Below are 19,221 nucleotides of genomic sequence, written 5' to 3'. Positions count from 1 at the left end.
TAGAATTAAAAGAACTGCAGATACACTTTCTGAGTACTTTTTTGTTTGTTTGTTTTCCTTTATTGTTTTAGTTCGATAAACGTTAGGCTACCATCCACATTCGAATATATACAACGTTCGATCGCTGTCTGACAGGGTAAAGGTAGCCCTTTGACACTCACGGGAAATGTCGCTTGATGGGGGGCAAAGGTGACATTTAATACACGAAGGTTCCTGTCTTAAATTCTCTTTAAAGAGTCGTCCCATTAAAAAATATAAGGCGAGAAAAACTCTATTAAGCTTTAACTTAATTATTGACCCCCGCCCCCCAACTTAAAGGGAAACCTAAAAAATCACCCCGTGGAACCTTGGTTCAGTCTACAGTCCCTTATCCGCCCCATTCTTTGCGCATGCGGTAAGAAGACCTTGTTCATTGGTTAATAGAGTGGAAACGGCTGAGCGCTATGATTAGTCGGTGGGAAATTCCACCACGTTGTGATTGGTCCGCAGGAACGTCTTGGAGCGCGCGCGGGAGCGAGCTTTGAAAGTTGACCACCGCGGTGGCTAGCCGGTTCTTGGGAGATAATGGTGGCTCTGCCGGGCCTTGGGAGTGGCCTGCAGCCCTGGTGCCCGTTGGATCTCAGCCCTGGTGAGAAAACGAGGCCGTGAGTCTCGGGGAGGCCGAACTGTGGTGCTTTGCCACTGCGGTGCTCCTCTGCCCGGGCTTGGGGTGGGGGTGGGGCCCTCCTCTTGGCAGACTCTGGGATCTCCAGGTCTGTGCACTCTAGGGCATTGGCAAGCCAGCTCTTGAATAGGGGCTCAACCTAGTAAAGGAACGAAAAAAGGGGGGGGGCTTATATTGTCTGGTCTTTTAGTTCTTTTGCATGTTTTCTCGGCCTTGCTTATTCTGCAAATCTTCACCGACAGCCTCATCCATTTTTGTGGTTTTACATAGCAAATCTATTTCTTCGTTCAGACTTATTTCCTGAAGTTCATGTTCGTTGGTTTAAATGGATGTCTCACAGGCACCTCAAACGTCACATGCGTGAAACTGGATTCCTGAAGCCAGCTAATGGTAGCAGCCAATCCACAAACCTGGGAGTCATAACATTCTTCCTTCATCTTTCATGCTTACAACCACCGGTTGTCCTCCCCTCAGAGATGTCTCTCGGGTCCTCCTTGCTCCTTTTCCTGATGCTGCTGTCCAGCAGCAAGCCCTTATTATGGGCAACCTATGCAATTGAATTATCCAAGCAGCTTTCTCATGCTAACTCTTCCAGCCCATTCCCCGCATCTCTACTGGGGTCACTTTTGAAAACACCAACGTCACCCTGTCAGGTCTTTAAACCTTTAATGTTACCCTTCTATTTGTTAAATAAATACCAAATCTTTGGCATACCCTGTAAGAGCTTTCACCATTCACTGCAGTGTTCTTTTCTAAGAGCTTAACCTTTTGAGTCAAAATAGTGGGTGGGATTGGTTCCATAGCTTACCATCTCTGTATCACTGGGCAAGACGCTTAACCTTGCTAACTAAGCCTTAGTTTCCTTACATGTCAAATGGGGATTAAAATAATATCCACCTCACAGTTTTGTGAAGATTAATTTAATACCTGGCACATAGTAACTGCTGAATACTAATAATGACTCTCCCCCTTCACGCGAAGACTGAGTGCTATAACTATTTTGTTCATTTTTAAATAGGTTATACTTTCTTTCTCTTAGTTCCCTCTGTCTGGGATGCATTTTTTTTTTTTTTTTTTTTTTTGCATTTCTTTCCCTGGTAAACTCCCACATTTAGATCCAATTGAAGCAGAATCATTCTTCCCACCTCTGTCATCCTTCCCACCTCTCCCATATTTTCTGTTATGCTGTGTAGTGTTTTACATACCTGTTACTGTTTTAACACTGATCCATCGTAAAAATAATAATAGTAGCTATCATTTATTAAAAAAAAATTTTTTTTGAGAGAGAGTACAGGGGAGGGGTGGAGAGAGAGGGGCACAGAGGATCCAAAGCAGGTTTTGTGCTGACAGCAGCGAGCAGCCTGATGTACTCAAACTCACGAACTGTGAGATCATGACCTGAGTTGGACACTCAACTGACTGAGCCACCAAGGCTCCCCTGAATTTTTTCATTTCCTGACACCAGATCTTTTCTTTTTTCATTGAGACTTGGGTAGGTGTAATCCAGAAATAAAGTAAAAATACTGGTATATGTTTAAAAATATGCATATAAAATAAATGGGAGAATATATGAAAGAAAGAGACAGGAAAAGATAGAACGTTTTTAGGAAGAAGATCGTATTAGGAGAATGATTAGGAAAGAGTGAATGAATAATTAAATTGTGGTAAACTGTCAGTTGTTTCACATGTCCCTTTGTGCTTATACGCTTTATTTGGGTTTATTAACTTGATTGTAAGAGTTTCACACAGGGACATCTGAGGCATTCTTTTATTAACCTCTCTTTTCTCCAGAATGAACTTATGGGGTAGCCATATCATTAGTGTTTTGATGTGTCATTCCATAAGGCTGTCATATCTAAAATGTGTGTTCCTTCTTGATAATTTCAGAAGATGATCAATCTTTTAGCAGCTGTCAGTTCTGATTTAAAAACTATTTTTTAACCTTTTCTGCTTTTGTTTAATTATGCTACACTTCTATTGTATAATTCTAGGTGAATTATGACTAGTTCCTTTTTTCTTTTTGAACGTGCCTGGTGTCTAAAATGATTGGTGTTTTACTTGTGATAGAAAAGTTATTGATTTCATTGCATTTTCCCACTAGAATGGGTGGACACAGTGTGGGAACTGGATTTTACAGAGACCGAACCTTTGGATCCCAGCATAGAAGCAGAAATCATAGAGTCTGGACTGAATGCATTTATAAAACTATATGAAAGTGTTTTTCCCTTTGCTACTGAAGAACATGGATCTACAGAGGTAAAAAAAAAAAAAATCGAACCAGCCATCTTTAGGTGTTAGAAGTGGAAGATGAAAGTCATTATAATCTGAAGCTTAGCCTTTTTAGTATACAGTTCATAAGGAGTATGGTAAGGATAGCATAAAGAATGTGGTTCGTCTGTTAGAAAATCCTAGTAGCTAAGAGCTAAGTCAAGTGGGGAAATTCAGATTTAGGCTTTGGAATGTGAGATTCTGTTAGGAAATTCTTAGAGAGATGTAACGGGTCACTGGAAATGTGAATTGGAAGACTAGGAAAGAAGTGAAGATTTAATAAAATAGATAGAGTCCTCTCAATTCTGAGTCAAGGTGATGGATGAAGTGCAACAATGCATGAGGTCAGGGAGGAAGAGAAGAGGACAGGACAAGTTTAAAAAAGCTGGTTGAGGGTGACCTATAGGTGCTCAGTCGGAGTGTGGAGAGTGTTGATATGAAGACCAGGAAGTGGCCAGGTATCACGTGCTGCAGAGGTCATGGGCAGGCACAGTCACCCCTCAGAGGTGATTGGATCATCCTTGGTGACCTGTAAGGTCACAGTTACAGGGAAGTGGGGTGGAGCTGAAGTGGCATTAGGAATGAGGAGGTAACTACTATAAAGGTAGGAGGTGATTTCTTCCAGAAGTTTCATGGTGAAAGAATGCAGAGTACTGACAGGATTTTAAATGGGCTCTTCCGTAAAAGTGGCACATGCTAACTAGTGTAGCTAAGCCAAGGCATTACTTGCCATTTTCCCTGTCTTCAGGGGAGCAGCAAGTATAGGGTCTGATTGTTTGAACATCTGTGGGCCTGTGTTTTTTTCAAGGTACTCCAGGATAAATCATATTTAGTTCCCTGGTGTTTGGTTTATAGAAATAACCCGTTTCCTTATCATGTGTTTAATTGGCAAAACATGGAACCACGATACAATTAATAAAATAGTGGTTTATAGTCTAGGGTATATTTCCTTTCTCACCTTGGCTACTTATGAAATCTGCTGAGGGAGAAACTTTCAGGTATTTCTTTTCCTGTTCCCGTTGCCCATAGAGATTTACATTTAAGTAAACAGCTCTAATTTCTTCATTTAGTAATTAGAGTGATAAATGATTTTGAGTACACTTAATATATCTGGATAGGTAACTTCTTTGAGTAAACACAAATATAGGCTATCCTAAAGGTCTTACTATAGTTTTTGGCTATGATAATTTCAGAAATCTATATGCTTTAAACCTATCCCCAAATTATTTTGATATCTAATTATTTAAATTTCTTATGTACTTATTTATTTTTATAATTTTGAATACTACATTTTAATTTTTTTTCAATCCCTTAGAAGATAGCAAACATTTAGAATTAGGAGCCAGGTTGGTCTTTTTTTTTTTTTTAAATAAGGTACTAAATACTTGCAAAAATTAAATAATAGGAGATTTTCCAGTTTCTCTAATTATTGGCTTTTATGTTTCTCCCTCCCCACAGAGCATATGGACCTTCTTCATTGAAAACAGTATTTCTCACAGGGCACTGGTGGCATTGTTCTATCACTTTGTTCAAACAGTCCATAAGAAAAGTGTCAGTGTGCAATATCGACAGTATGGCCTTCATGCTGCTGGGCTTTATTTTCTGCTGCTGGAAGTACCAGGTATGTATATATTTGATCATAAGATAAATATGTTTTTTGTTTTAAATTTCTACATTGTTTTGAACTCTTGTATTTCTTTTTCTCACTTATAAAATGAGGCAGGGGCAACCCATCTTATAGAGTTGTTCTAAAAATTAAATACAATGAGTCTGTGAAATACATGGCTTGTTATAGGTGTTCAAGAAATGTGTTTCCTTTGTTTCTTTAAATTTTTTTTTTTTTGGTGTTTATTTATTTTTGAGAGAGACAAAGACAGAATGCAAGTGGGTTAGGGGCAGAGAGAGAGGGAGACACAGAAACAGAAGCAGGCTCCAGGCTCTGAGCTGTCAGCAAAGAGTCTGACGTGGGGCTCGAACTCACAAGCTGTGAGATCATGACCTGAGCCGAAGTCAGACACTCAACCGACTGAGCCACCCAGGCGCCCCAAGCCTCGTTTCTTTAAGTGTGTTTGTTTTGTAATATGCTGTGTCTATAACCTAATACGATTAATATCAGAGGGATAAGGCTGAAGGGGTTTGTTTCCAAGCTATAAGAGCTCCATTCCCACCCACCACCATCTAGTATAAAAACCTGATACCACCCACTCATCTCCTGACTGCCCGTCCAGACTGAGAAAGACTGCTGGAGAGTCATTGTGTTATATATATATCTCTCTCCTATGCAGATATGGAAAAATAGGTTAAAACCATTCTAATAAAGAAAACATGAGAATAGCTAGTAATGCTTGATGAAGGAAAGCACAGGAAAGGAGTCTATTTATGAGCACTGTTCTACTTCCCTTATTGTCAGAGCGCTCATGGGCTGTTCCTCCTGTGCGCAATAAAGGAGTCCCTTGTACACACCCCAAACCTAAGGTAAGAGAGGCTGGAACAGAGGGAGATGTGGCTGGAGAACCTAAAGTTCATATAGACAAGAAAATCACAAGATTAGTCAGCATTTATGCTGCTTGTCATAGTTTACACAAGTTCATTTGTAATGAATGTTAAGGATTTATTCCATGTGATTGGGAATTGGTAAAAAGACATATAAAGCCTTGGACATTAATTTATATTATTGTTAAAGCTCCCAATCATGACTTTTGAAATAAGTTCCTAAAGACTTTAGTTGCTAAGCAATATCTCAGTTGGAACTGAGTTGTCTCACAGAAGAGTGGTGATTTTATGAACCCAGTTTTACTCTTCTCTTCCCTTGCTAGATGCAGATCCTTCTGATTAAGGTTGAGATTTATGCCAAAGCAAAGAGTGTTGTTCATTATTGGCTACTTGCATCTTTCCAGAGAGTGTTTTTGCTAATTACCTTCTGTTTTTAAATGTTTCCAGATTATGGTTGGGATGCTGTTGATACTTAATTTTTAATCATAGTGTGTTCTTTTTCAAGATGTTTTCGTTATTCTGGGTCCCTTTTATTTCCATGTGAATTGTAGGAGTTACATGTCAATTTCTGCCCCAAAAAAGGCTTCTACGATTTTGACAGTTACTGCACTGAATTTATAGATCAATTTGGGGAGTATTGCCATCTTAACAACATTACATCTTCTGATCCATGAACACAGGATGTCTTTCCATTTAGGTCTTCTCTAATTTGTTTCAATGATATTTTATACTTTCCAACGTACACTTACTTGGTTAAACTTATACCTAAGTATTTTATTCTTTTCCGTGCTATTGTAGATGAAATTGTTTTCTCAATTTCATTTTCAGATTGTTTACTGGTAGTGTGTAGAAGTACAATTTATCTACTTATTTATTATTTAAGTGTAGTCAATATACAACATTATGTTAATTTTAGGTGTACAATATAGTGTTTGGATAAGTCTGTATGAAAAGTCTGTACCTTATGCTATGCTTACCACAAGTGAGGCTATCATCTGTCACGACTCAATGCTGTCACAGTACCATTGAGTATATTCCCTGTGCTGTGCATTTTATCCCCATAACTTGCTCATTCTGTAACTGGAAGCCTGTACCTTCCACTTCCCCTCACCCATTTTGCCCATCTCCCAACCCCTCTCCCCTTTACCAACTACCAGTTTGTTCTCTGTGTTTATGGGTTGTTTCAGCTTTTTTTGTTGGTTTTGTGTTTAGTTTTCACTTATATGTGAAATCATATGATATTTGTCTGACATTTCTTTTTTATTTTTTTGTTTTTAACACTTATTGATTTTTGAGAGACAGAGACAGTGTGAGCAGGGGAAGGGCAGAGAGAGAGGGAGACACAGAATCTGAAGCAGGCTCCAGGCTCCAAGCTGTCAGCACAGAGCCCAACCCGGGTCTCGAACTCACAGACCACGAGTTCATGACCAAGCCGAAGTCAGACGCTTAACCCACTGAGCCACCCAGGCTCCCCGTTGTCTGACTTACTTCATTTAGCACATACCCTCTAGGTCCATCTGTGTTGTTGCAAAAGGCAAGATTTCATTCTTTTTTATAGCTGAGTAATATTCCATTACTTCCATCTCACATCTTTATCCATTCATCTATTGATGGAATCTTAGATTGCTTCCATGTCTTGACTATTGTAAATAATGCTGCAGTGAACATAGGGGTGCATTTATATTTTTGATTTAGTGTTTTTCTTTGGATAGATACCCAGTAGTGGAATTACTGGATTGTAGGGTATGTCAATTTTTAATTTTATGAGGAACTTCTGTGCTATTTCCTTTCCATGGTGGCTGTACCAATATTACCACCAATAGTGCATGAGGATTCCTTTCTCTCCACATCCTCGCCAACATTTGTCATTTCTTGTCTTTTTGATTTTAGTCATTCTGGCGGGTGTGAGGTTATATCTCATTGTGGTTTTAATTTGCATTTCCCTGATGATTAGTATTTTTGAACTTCTTTTCATGTGCCTGTTGGCCATTTGTATGTCTTTTTTGGAAAACTGTCTATTCAGGTCTTCTGCCTTTTGTAAATCAGAAAAGTACAGTTGATTTTTTATTACTGATCTCATACCCTGCAACTTTGCTGAACTCATTTATTGTTACTAATAAGATTTTCTATATATAAGATTACGTTGCTTGTAAGTAGACATAATTTTACTTCTTTTCCAGTTTGGGTGCCTTTTATTTCTTTTTCTTCCCTAATTGCCCTGGTTAGGTCCTCCAGTATAGTACTGAGCAGAAGTCAGGAAGTGGGCATCTTGTCTTGTTCCTGATCTCAGAAGGAAAACTTTCAGTATTTTGTCCTTAAGTATATGATATTTGCTGTGATTGTTGTAAGAATCACCTTTATGAGATTGTTGTTCCTAGTTTGTTGAATGTTTTATTATGAAAGGATATTAGATTTTGTTATTTGCTTTTTTGTATCTGTGGGATGGTCTTGTGGTTCTTTATTCCAATAATAGAATGTATTATGTTGATAGATTTTCATGTTAAACTAGTTTTGCATTTCCTTGATGATAGTGTATAACCTTTTTATGTGTTGTCAGATTTTGTTAGCTAATATTTTATTGAAGATTTTGCATCTGTATTCATAAAGGGCATTCTTTTTTTGATATGCCTTTGTCTGGCCTGGGTTTCAGGATACCAGTCTCATAGAATGAGTTGGGTAGTGTTCTTGCCTTTTTTATATTTTGGAAGTATGTGAAGAACTGGTTGTTCTTCTGCCTTAAATTTTTGGTAGAATTCAATAATGAAGTCATGTAGGCATGCAGTTTGCTTGGAAATATTTTTGTTTGCAGAATCTGTAGTGATATGTCTTCTTTCATGTCTGATTGATAATTTGTATTCCTTTTGTTGTTGTTTTCATCCCTGTAGATAGAGGTTTATTAATTGTATTCATCATTTCAAAGAACCACTTTTGATGTTATTGATTATACTCTATTCTTTGTCCATTTCTTATTTCAGTGATTTTGGTCTTTTATTGCCTTCCATCTTACTTTGGTTTAATTTGCTTTTATTCTGATTTCTTAAGGGGGTTGCTTAGATCTTTGTTCTTCCTTACTTCTCTTATCTGGCAAATTTCCCTGTGTACTGCTTTATCTGCACCCTGCAAATTCTGATGATTTGTTTTCATTATCATTGAAGCCAAAGCAGTTTTCTGATTTTTCTTGTGATTTCTCCTTACACCTCTGAGTTATTTAATAGTGTATCCAATTTCCAAATATTTGAGGACTATCCTGAAATGTTATTACAGGGCTTAGGGGTACTGACCTCTCCCGCAGTCAAAAATCCCTGTGTAACTCTTGACTCCCCATAACTTAACTAGTAGCTTACTGTTGACCAGAAGCCTTACCAATAACATAAACAGTCAATTAACACATATTATTGTGTATTTATTTTATACTATTTTCTTACAATACAGTAAGCTAAATAAAAGAAAATGTTATTAAGAAAATCATAAAGAAAACACATTACAGTATTATACTGTATTTATCGGTGCCATAAGTTTACATTATTTCTTTACAAGATGAATTGTCTTGCTGTGAGTACCTATATCAGTGTTGTCTTATGGGATACAAAACACTTTAGGTGTTATATGTATTATTAACATTAGACAAAAAAATAAAAAGATAACATGAAAAAGGAATTCATATTTATTTATAGGTATAACGATTCATGCATTGATAAGAAGCAGCAAAATGATTGCTTTATGGTAGTGTAGTATAAGATTAGTTCATGGGGTCCTGGGCTGTACACTAATGAACGAATCATTATGAAGTTTTTATGGCATACAGTATTACAGCTGTATTCATAATGCTGCATTGGAAACATTGTTACATTAAAAAAAGAAAAAAAACACCTGTGATGATAGGCTGATACACAGTTTCTTCAGTTACCAGAGAAAAAGAGATACTATATAGTAATGTAACTCTTTGAAACTGAAGTTCTTTTTTTTTGTTTTTAAGTTTATTTATTTTGAGAGAGAGAGTGAGAGAGCACATGGGGGACCAGGGGGAGGGACGGAGAGAGAGAGAAGAAATCCCAAGCAGGCTCTGCACCGACAGTGTGTTAGCCCAATGTAGGACTCAAACTCACGAACCATGAGATCATGACGCGAGCTGAGATCAAAAGTTGGATGCTTAACCAACTGAGTCACCCAGGCTCCCCTGAAACTAAAGTTCTTTCTAAAGTTTATTTATTTTGAGAGAGAGCGAGAGAGCAGGAGAGGGGCAGGGAGAGAGGGAGAGAGAGAATCCCAAGCAGGCCCTGCACTGTCAGTGTGGAGCTTGACATGGGGCTGAAACTCCCAAACCATGAGATCATGACCTGAGCCAAAATAAGAGTTGGATGCTGAACCAACTGAGCCACCCAGGTGCCCCTAAAGTTCTAAAACAGTAAGAAAATTAACATATTGTTAATTTTATGTTAAATATCACTCACCTTATACCTATGTGAGAATAGGCTGTCCACTTCTACTCAAATCTTGCACATGGTGTCCTACACCGTGAATACTTAGGTAATGATGATGAGAACACAGAAACACCTTGTATAGTTCTTGCTGTACACTTATTAGATGTTCACACGAAGATAACACATGCACAGCAGATAAGATCACTGACTGTACAGCATGTTGATTATTTGTTGTTCATTAAGTGGAAGTGGACCATCAGAAAGGTCTTCATCGTTGTCTTCATGTTGAGTAGGCTGAGGGGGAGGAGGAGAACGAGCTGGGGTTGGTCTTGCTGTCTCAGAGGTGGAAAGAGAGGTACACACAGGGTCATTTCACAGAAATACATTGTAATTGGCCTGAATTTTTGCTTTTTCATTTCTCTAAAAATGTTTCTGTATGGTACCAATCCTTTATCCATCATTTGTTGTAGTTTCAGTGCCCATATCATAGAAAAGTCCATGTAATAAAAGAAAGGAGTGAAAAGCAGTCTTAAATGATCAGAACCTTCTGCTAGATTGTCTAACATCGATTTGTTTTCTGGCACTTCTTTTTTTTTTTTTTTTAATGTTTATTTATTTTGATAGAGACAACATGAGCAGAGTAGAGGCAGAGAGAGAGAGAGGGAGAGACAGAATTGCAAGTAAGCTCTGCACTATTGGTGCAGAGCCCGAAGCAGGGCTTCATCCCACGAACCATGAGATCATGACCTGAGATGAAATCAAGAGTCAGACACCTAACTGACTGGAGCTACCTGGGCACCCCTGTTAGTGTCTTCTTTCTCATTGTCTGGCACTGGTTCAGAGGCACATCATCTTCTGTTCATTCCTGTGGTGTTGTGCCTGTTAGCTCTTGAATTTCTCCAAGATCTATATCTTGAACCGCCCCCCCCCCACACACACACACATTTTTTTGCCATATCCACGATCTCTTTCATGATTTCCTTGATTGGCTCTGTCATAAGTCCTCTGAAGTCATACACAAAATGTGGACACAGTTTTCTCCAGCAGGAATTTATTGTTTGGAGCTGGATGGCTTTCATGGCTTCTTCCATAACAACAGTGGCATCTTCAGTGGTGTAATCCTTCTAGACTTCGATGGTGTGCCCTCTGTCAGGATTGTCTTCCATAGGGTTGACAGTCCTTTCCATGGAGTACTTTGTGTAATGAACCTTAAAAGTCTTTATGACTCCCTATCTAGAGATTGTATTAGAGATGTGTCTGGGGGCAAGTAGATCCCTGCCTTTTGTCTTGAACTCATGGGGTTCTGGGTGGCCAAGGGCTTTGTCCAATATCAAAAGAACTTTAAAAGGCAGTCGTTTATTGGCAGGGTACTTCTGACTTCAGGGACAAAGCATCAGTGGAACCAATCCAAAAAATGGGTTCTCATTATCTAGGCCTTCTTGTTTTAAAACCAAAGGACTGTCAACTAGTGTTTATCTTTTCCCCTCAAGGCTCTAGGGTTAGCAGCTATATAGAAAAGTGCAGTCTTGATCATAAACCTGACTGCATTTGCACAAAACAGTAGAGCTAACCTGTCCCTTCCTACCTTAAATCCTGGTGTTTAGGGGCGCCTGGGTGGCGCAGTCGGTTAAGCGTCCGACTTCAGCCAGGTCATGATCTCGCGGTCTGTGAGTTCGAGCCCCGCGTCAGGCTCTGGGCTGATGGCTCAGAGCCTGGAGCCTGTTTCCGATTCTGTGTCTCCCTCTCTCTCTGCCCCTCCCCCATTCATGCTCTGTCTCTCTCTGTCCCAAAAATAAATAAACGTTGAAAAAAAAAAAATTAAAAAAAAAAAATCCTGGTGTTTGCTTCTCTCCCTCAACTAATAAATGTCCTTTGTGATGTTTTTCTCCAGAATCAGGCACTTTTGTCTGCATTAAAAACTTGTTCAGGCAGATGTCCTTTCTCCTCAGTGATTTTCTTAAAGGTGTCTGGGAACTTGTCTGCTTGCCTTTTGGTTGGTGGAAGCTGTTTCTCCTGTTATCATGACACTTTTTTAAGCCAAATCTCTTTCTAAAGTTATCAAACCATCCTTTGCTGACATTAAATTCTCTTACTTTAGATCCTTCACCTTCCTTTTGCTTTAAGTTGTCATATAATGACTTTGCTTTTTCTTGAATCATATAGGTATAGCTTTCTAATAACAATCCTGCACCCACATAAAGCTGCACTTTCTTTTCTTTTCTTTTTTTTTTAATGTTTATTTTGAGAAAGAGAGAGAGCACAAGCGGGGGCGGGGGGGGGGGTGCGGAGAGGGAGAGAGACAGAGAATCCGAAGCAGGCTCTGTGCTGTCAGTGCAGGAGAGAGACAGAATCCGAAGTCAGGCTGCTCCTTGTAATGCCATGAATTCTCTTTGTTTCTTGTGAGCACTTCACTAGTGGCACTTCGTATGGGCTCCATGGTGTTGTTCACAGTTTGCAGCACTGGACTAAACACAGTGAAAAATACTCAAAAACTGCGAGAGATCACTTTTTCCTGCAATACACAGTTTACTGTAGAGACAATCTGCTTATACTGAGATGATTAGCATCAAATGGTGTTAAGTGGGTACCCACAGTATTCAAGCTGATTGCAATATGAATGGGAGGTGGCTATAAAATTATGACAGTAGTACAGTAGCTGTATGCCATTATAACTTAACACTGCATTTTTATGTTTATATTTCTCTCAACCATGCATTCTACCACATGCAGCCTGTAAGTGTTGTGTGTGTAAGTTTTGGTAAACTTTAACTTTTATGATAGATTTGTATGTATTTCATGGTAGTAAATTATAAAACAGACTAGTGTCTACATATACTCAATGCATTAATGGCATCGTTTTTTAAAAATTCTTTTTATTTTTGGGACACCTGGGTTACTTAATCAGTTAAGCATCCAGCTCTTGGTTTTGGCTCAGTTCATGTGTGATCGCGTGGTTTCAAGAGTTTGGGGCCCGCGTCAGGCTCTGCACTGGCAGCGTGGAACTTGCTTGGGATTGTCTCTCTCTCCCTCTCTCTCTGCCCTTCCCCCACTTGCACTGTCTCTGTCTTTCTCAAATACGTAAACTTAAAAAAAAAAAAAAGACAAATCTAACCCACTTTTATTCTTTATGAATAGGCAGTGTAGCCAATCAAGTATTCCACCAGGTGATGTTTGACAAATGTATTCAGATTCTAAAGAAGAGTTGGCCTCAGGAATCTAACTTGAATCGGAAAAGAAAGAAAGAACAGCCTAAGAACACTGAGGCTAATCCAAGAGGAAATAGGAAAAGAGGAAAGCCACCCAGGAAAGAAGATATTGAGGTAAGAAGTAAATAGAATAATAAAATGTATCTGTACCAACACATGATTGTGATATAAGAGTTAACTTTGTATTAAAATATGGTTTCAGGCATTGTGATTATAACCAAATGATCCTAAAGCATCATCAGGTTTCCAGTGTGACTTTAAGTTGCTTCTCAGGCTTCATTTACTGCTGAGAATATATATCTCTACCTTTTCATCTTTCCAGCCTCCCCATAATCTCTCCCCAGCCTTGTTCCCAGGTATGCTTGACAACATCCGAACATGTATATTTGAACATCATCTGTTGTCATCAGAGAGGATGGTTGAAGTATCCTGAGGACTCATGTCCATAAGAGCATAATGGAATAACATTAATTCCAAATTCTTGTGTGCTGACTAGGTAGAGAAAACTTCCAAGAAACATAAGAATTCCCATTGACGCAAAAATGCAGAGCTCAAAACTACTGTACAGTCATCTAGTCCAATGATTTACTGTTCTGGTTGTGGAGACAGAGCAGTTAAGGGACCCGATCAGGGTCCCATAACCTCAGAAGCTCAGCAACCACCTGGAGTTTAACGGACTTGATCTGAGTACATTGAAAACCATTGGACAAAGTGTTAGGCATTACTATGCAGTCACCTATATATTGCTTTATAATCTAGGTGGATGAACTAGAAGAACAGGAAGATGAGGAAAGTATTTGCTTTTCTGCCCGAGACCTTTGTCAAATTCGAAATGCCATCTTTCACCTATTGAAGAATTTTTTACGGCTTCTGTCCAAGTTTTCCCTGAAAGAAAAGCCACAGTGTATACAGAATTGTATAGAAGTAAGTGAGAATTCCAAAAATCCTTGGGGCAACCTCAGAAGGGCAGAGATGATGGCTAATACTTAATGAATAGGAATAATTAGGCCTCTTCTTCTATTTTCTAGGTCTTTGTTGCATTAACTAATTTTGAACCAGTTCTTCATGAATTTCATGTTACACAGGCCAGGTGAGGCTCTCATTCTTCCAATGCTGAAATTTAAATGTAGTGTAATAAATTTTGATCTCACAGAAGTATAAATGCTATTTTATCCTAATTGGCACATAGATAGAGTTTATTCATTTGGATGTGGTTGATTATAGGGTTAGTGAATATTCCAAATAAAATCATATCCGTTAACTAATTTTCTGTCTTTTTCTTTAGAAGCCTTAACCAAGCAAAGTACATACCAGAACTGGCCTATCATGGATTGTATTTGCTATGCTCCCCAATTCATGGAGAGGGAGATAAGGTAAAGGAGACAAGGACTTAATTTAGTTCCTAGTTGAATTGAAAGAATCTGAATCATAATGGAAAACCATTGGCAGCATTTGATGTGATGCCATTTTAACTAGGTCATTTTCATGACTCTGTATCATGTGTAGCATAAAAAGCATCACCACTTCTATTTGCTGCCTATTCTTCATAACCAAACTGATATTCAAATACTTGGAGGCCATGGCAAATTATTGTTAAGTTTCACACATAAAAAATGGTTCCAGTGTAGATTAGGTAGGAAGAACACTGAACAGGGTGTTATATTTAGAGAAATAGTTACCAGGTTGTTCTGAAAAGACTAGACAGTCATGGAATTTTCAAGTTTTCCTTGGCAATGCTTGGCAAGTTTCATGTGCACTTCAGTATTTCTAAAATGTTTATATCATTTTAGTTGAGAATTCTACAGAAATATTACTAGTTATCATTCCTTGTTAGTATTCATATGTGGATTTTGCCCCTTGAGCTGCCTTATCAGTATCACTATCTAAACATTGGAGTCAAGGATGTTTTAGCATTATGGTGTTAATACATTTGTATATCATTAATAAAACAAGATCATGCCAAAAATGTGATAGACTGAAGTCATATGACTTTTGGTGGCTGTGCTACACATAATTTCTAGGGCGAGTTACATGGTGGTTAATAAGAAGGTTTGAGGCTCTCGGACCAGGTTTTGTACACCTGTGTTTCAATTCTGGCTCCACCCTGTCTAGCTGTGTATTCTTGTATGAGGTACTCAGCCTTTCCAAAGCCTCAATCTTCTTAGGTGTGTCAGGAGGAGTAAATGAAAGAATGCCCTTCAGATGCGGAGCATAATGCTTGTTGTTTAGAAAATGTGCTATATTTTATAATTTATTATACCGTTATCATTTCTGTGTTTAAAGTATGGCTGTGTTAGAACTCACATGAATGCTTTCAATTTCCATGCTCTTGATAACATTGGAAAGATTAGCTGGATTGGGAAATTTATGCCTTTAGGTCCACAGTGCCTCTAAAGATGTAGGATTTTTTTAATTGTGAAAGTATTGACTTGATGTTAGACAATGTCGGGTTCAGCCAGACTTTTAATCACTTGACTTTGGGCAGTTCACCTTTGGAATCTCTTTTATTAGGTGTAAAGTGGAAATAATAATACATATGAAGTAGGAATGCCTTGCTTACCTCCTACAGTTTTTGTGAGGTTTAAGATCAAATATAGTAAAATCTAGTAATACATATGAACTTAACACAATGCCTGCCACATATTTGGTTTTCAGTACATGTTTTATTTACAGAATGAATGAATTGGTTAGGTGAGTAAATTATATGAGAAATGTTGGAAGGTGCAGTGTAAACTTCAGGAAAATTCAAGTGTAAAGTATTCTTGTTTCTGTAAGAGATTCTGTGAGAGATTATCAGTAGCATTTTTTTGCCGTTTAGAAGTGACAATTAATTCTCTATTTGCCCTAATTTCAGGGCTGCAGTTTGAGAGGGTGAGGAGAGAAACTAAATGATATTCCTGTCATTATCTATAAGCAGTGTTTTCATACTGTTTTCTTCATGTGTTGATTGAATACTTGGTAATTGTCCAAGAAACATTTCCGGTGGTCACCCAAAAGCTGTGTTAATCTGACTTATCTTCTTGGAATGGTTTACTGTGGTCTGCATGTCTATCTTTGAGGCCCTTGAATTCTCAATCATGCCTTAAATAGAATTTTCTTCTCTTCCAGGTTATAGGTTGTGTTTTCCATCAAATGCTAAATGTGATATTAATGGTAGAAGCAGGCGAAGGAGCCCATCGTGCTCCCCTTACTGTTACATCACCAGTGATCAACAGTAGAAACCAGGCAGTGCAGTTCATCAGGTGAAGCACACACAGCTTGGCATTTTACTCTCTTTATCACTCTCCCTTAAGTCTTCTGGGCCCTGTATTACCGAGGTTACTGACACCCATGGCAACTAACAGATTTCTGTCCTGTTGTGGTTTTGGGATCAAAGTAAAGTACCTCAGAGCTCCTGTGGTTCATGTGGTCTAGGTCACTGTTGGTAGCCTTTGCACTGGGGCTTTGTTGAGGGATACAGAATCTAATTCATGGGCTAGCACCAGCCTCCAGCTTGATTCCCACCAGCCTGTAAGGCCAGGCACTGAGCAATGACAGTTATTTCTTTTATGTTTTATCATTGCCTCGGTGTTTGCCTCTCTTACAGGTCTGTCTTGTTTTTCCCTTTTCTATTTCTGTCTTCACTGTGTCTCTTTCTTTTTGTTCCTTTGCACTTTTTCTTGTTTCTTCTCACTTTTCCATCCCCCCTCCCCCTACAGGCAGTACTTCCTAAAGGGAAGAATTAAGTTGATTTTTACTTCTCTAGTAATAATTGATAGAGCAGTTTTCTCTCATGAATCACTTAGCTTCACCTAAAAACTGTGTCTCAGCTTTATTGGGGAAAACATATTTGCTATGTCATTGGCTTTTCTTTCCCTCCTTCATTGAATATTTGGCATGCAATGTGGAGGGAGTGGAATGAAGTGGTAAGTATATGAGAGTGTGTATATGCCTGCCGGTATTCAAGGAATGCAGTGTTGTTGGAGATACGGGGTGTGGTTGGTGGAATCCAGGTATAGACTGTCACGTGATCATTGTGCAACTATCTCTTGCTAGGTGTATTTTTATTTTATTTTGACTACAGATTTTTTAAACATTAAGTACATAAGATACTTTTGGTTCTTCCATTAACAGTTTATAATGTCTCCAAGTTCAGTAGTATACATCCAGTGGTACAGATAAACTTAGCATAAAGATGGGTCACATCTGGGCATTATGTAATCTTGGGTTAAAGTTTGGCAGGTACTGTTACAAATCCAATGAAATAGTAGCATTTCACCGAACTACCACACGGTGGTGCTGTGTCTTAATCTATTATTTACCCTGAAAGGATATACTGTATTTCAGTATTAATGTGAAATTCAATAAATAGTCAAAAGAGTCATTCAAAAATTACAAATTTGCTCCCCTCTGACTGTATTTGTCTGCTTGGCACCAGCTCTCTAAAACCATACATGGGACGTGGTGAATGGTTTTCTGCTGTGACACTCTGTATTCTTTATTCACTGAGGCACTGTTTGCAATACTGGGTAAATATTTTCAGTATTCAGGCTTTCTAAGATATAGGGGTCATGGTATTTGAGAACAGAGTCAAGAAAAATTGCTATTTTATGTAGTCATAGGTGTATTGTAAACAATGTGGTTTTTATTTATTTATTTTTTAATAGCTCACTTGTGGATGAACTAAAGGAGAATATATTCCCAGTCCTTCGTATCTTACTCCAGCACATCTGTGCCAAGGTACCATTTGCTTTAATAGTATTAGTAATAATAATAATGAAAGGGCATCTGGGTGGCTCAGTTGGTTAAGTATCCAACAATTGATTTTTGCTCAGGTCATGATCTCACAGTTTGTGAGTTTGAGTCTTGTGTCAGGCCCTGTGCTGATGGCACGGAGCCTGCTTGAGATTCTCTCTCCTTCTCTGCCACTCCCCTGCATGCACTCTCTCTGAAATATAAATAAATAAATAAATATTTTAAAAAAAGATTTCTCCAAAAATAATAATAATGATAAAAATACATGTGTGAAGGTAAATATCTGTGTTTGGTTTTTTTGTTTGTTTTTTTAATAAGTTTTTTTAAGTTTATTTATTTATTTTGAGAGAGCACACAAGCAAGCAAAGGAGGGGCAGAGAGAGAGAGAGAGAGAGAGAGAGAGAGAATCCAAAGTGGGCTCCGTGGTGTCAGTGCAGAGCCTAATGCGGGGCTCGAACCCACAAACTGTGAGATCATGACCTGAGCTGAAACCAAGAGTCAGACACTTAACCAACTGAGCCACCCAGGTGCCCCATGTGTTTGTGTATATATTTGTTTTGGGGAAGAGTCTGTTATCGTTACTGAGAGTAGTTTTATTTAATATTTTCAGTACATGTTCCCACGACAGAGTATTCTATTTTGGGTGAAAAACCCTTTTTATTTTGGAAAATTTCACACATATAAATAGAATAGAGTGATGTGTACCCATATTCAACAATTTTATGGCATTAATACACCTATAAGGTATAACTTCCCCAAAATGTATGAACACTAGGGGGTTTTTTTTGAAGCAAATTCTATCATAACCATTGATAACTTAAATATTTCCTATGTGTCTCTAAAGAGTAAGAACTCTTTAAAAACATAACCACAAAATACACCACACACCAAAGAAAATATATAATAATTTCTTAATATCATCAAATATCCAATGTTCAAATTTTTATGATTATCCCTTAAATTTCTATAGCAGTTTAGACAGAGGATTCTTACCTTGAACCCAGTACATTGTAGGAGGTCCATAAACTCTCTGAAATTATGTGCTAAATTTGCATTCCTGAGGAGAGGGCTCATCAATTTCCTATAGGTTAGTTTTCAAAGGTGTCCAAAACCTAAAATTTGTTAGTAATTCCTATAACATTTAAAGATTCACCAAATAGTTACATTCACTAATTTTCCACTTATGTCACAACATGTGTCTCAGTTGTCCTACAGGTAGATATTGGCTGAATGGCCTCTCACTGTTTATGTTTCAGGTGATTGACAAATCAGAGTACCGGACCTATGCAGCCCAGTCCCTGGTCCAGCTGCTCAGCAAACTTCCCAGTAGGGAATATGCTACATTCATTGCTTGGCTTTACAGATATTCACGAAGTTCCAAGGTAGGAGATACGTCTGCATAAAATCTTGGTTCCTGACTCAGCAACCTCCTGAC

At 38.3% G+C, this 19,221-nt stretch overlaps 1 protein-coding gene across 2 annotated transcripts in view; it reads left to right on the top strand.

The window, feature by feature from the left end:
* The first annotated feature begins 471 nt into the window (after positions 1 to 471).
* Positions 472 to 19,221, top strand: part of NCAPD3 (non-SMC condensin II complex subunit D3) — a 73,351-nt gene continuing 54,601 nt past the window's right edge. Inside the window, exons 1-10 of one of the 2 annotated variants that reach the window (XM_043579856.1) lie at positions 472 to 628; positions 2,766 to 2,920; positions 4,391 to 4,553; positions 12,982 to 13,166; positions 13,812 to 13,976; positions 14,081 to 14,142; positions 14,338 to 14,425; positions 16,161 to 16,294; positions 17,699 to 17,771; positions 19,043 to 19,168. In XM_043579856.1, coding sequence (XP_043435791.1) covers positions 565 to 628; positions 2,766 to 2,920; positions 4,391 to 4,553; positions 12,982 to 13,166; positions 13,812 to 13,976; positions 14,081 to 14,142; positions 14,338 to 14,425; positions 16,161 to 16,294; positions 17,699 to 17,771; positions 19,043 to 19,168 — 1,215 coding nt within the window. In that variant the 5' untranslated portion in view covers positions 472 to 564. The remainder of the gene's footprint in view (positions 629 to 2,765; positions 2,921 to 4,390; positions 4,554 to 12,981; positions 13,167 to 13,811; positions 13,977 to 14,080; positions 14,143 to 14,337; positions 14,426 to 16,160; positions 16,295 to 17,698; positions 17,772 to 19,042; positions 19,169 to 19,221) is intronic. The other variant, XM_043579857.1, reaches the window with a different exon arrangement.

The sequence above is a fragment of the Prionailurus bengalensis genome, chromosome D1, assembly GCF_016509475.1.
Source record: "Prionailurus bengalensis isolate Pbe53 chromosome D1, Fcat_Pben_1.1_paternal_pri, whole genome shotgun sequence".
Classification (NCBI taxonomy): domain Eukaryota; kingdom Metazoa; phylum Chordata; class Mammalia; order Carnivora; family Felidae; genus Prionailurus; species Prionailurus bengalensis.
The sequence above is the reverse complement of the archived record's forward strand: the minus strand, read 5'-3'. Positions and strand labels throughout refer to the sequence as shown.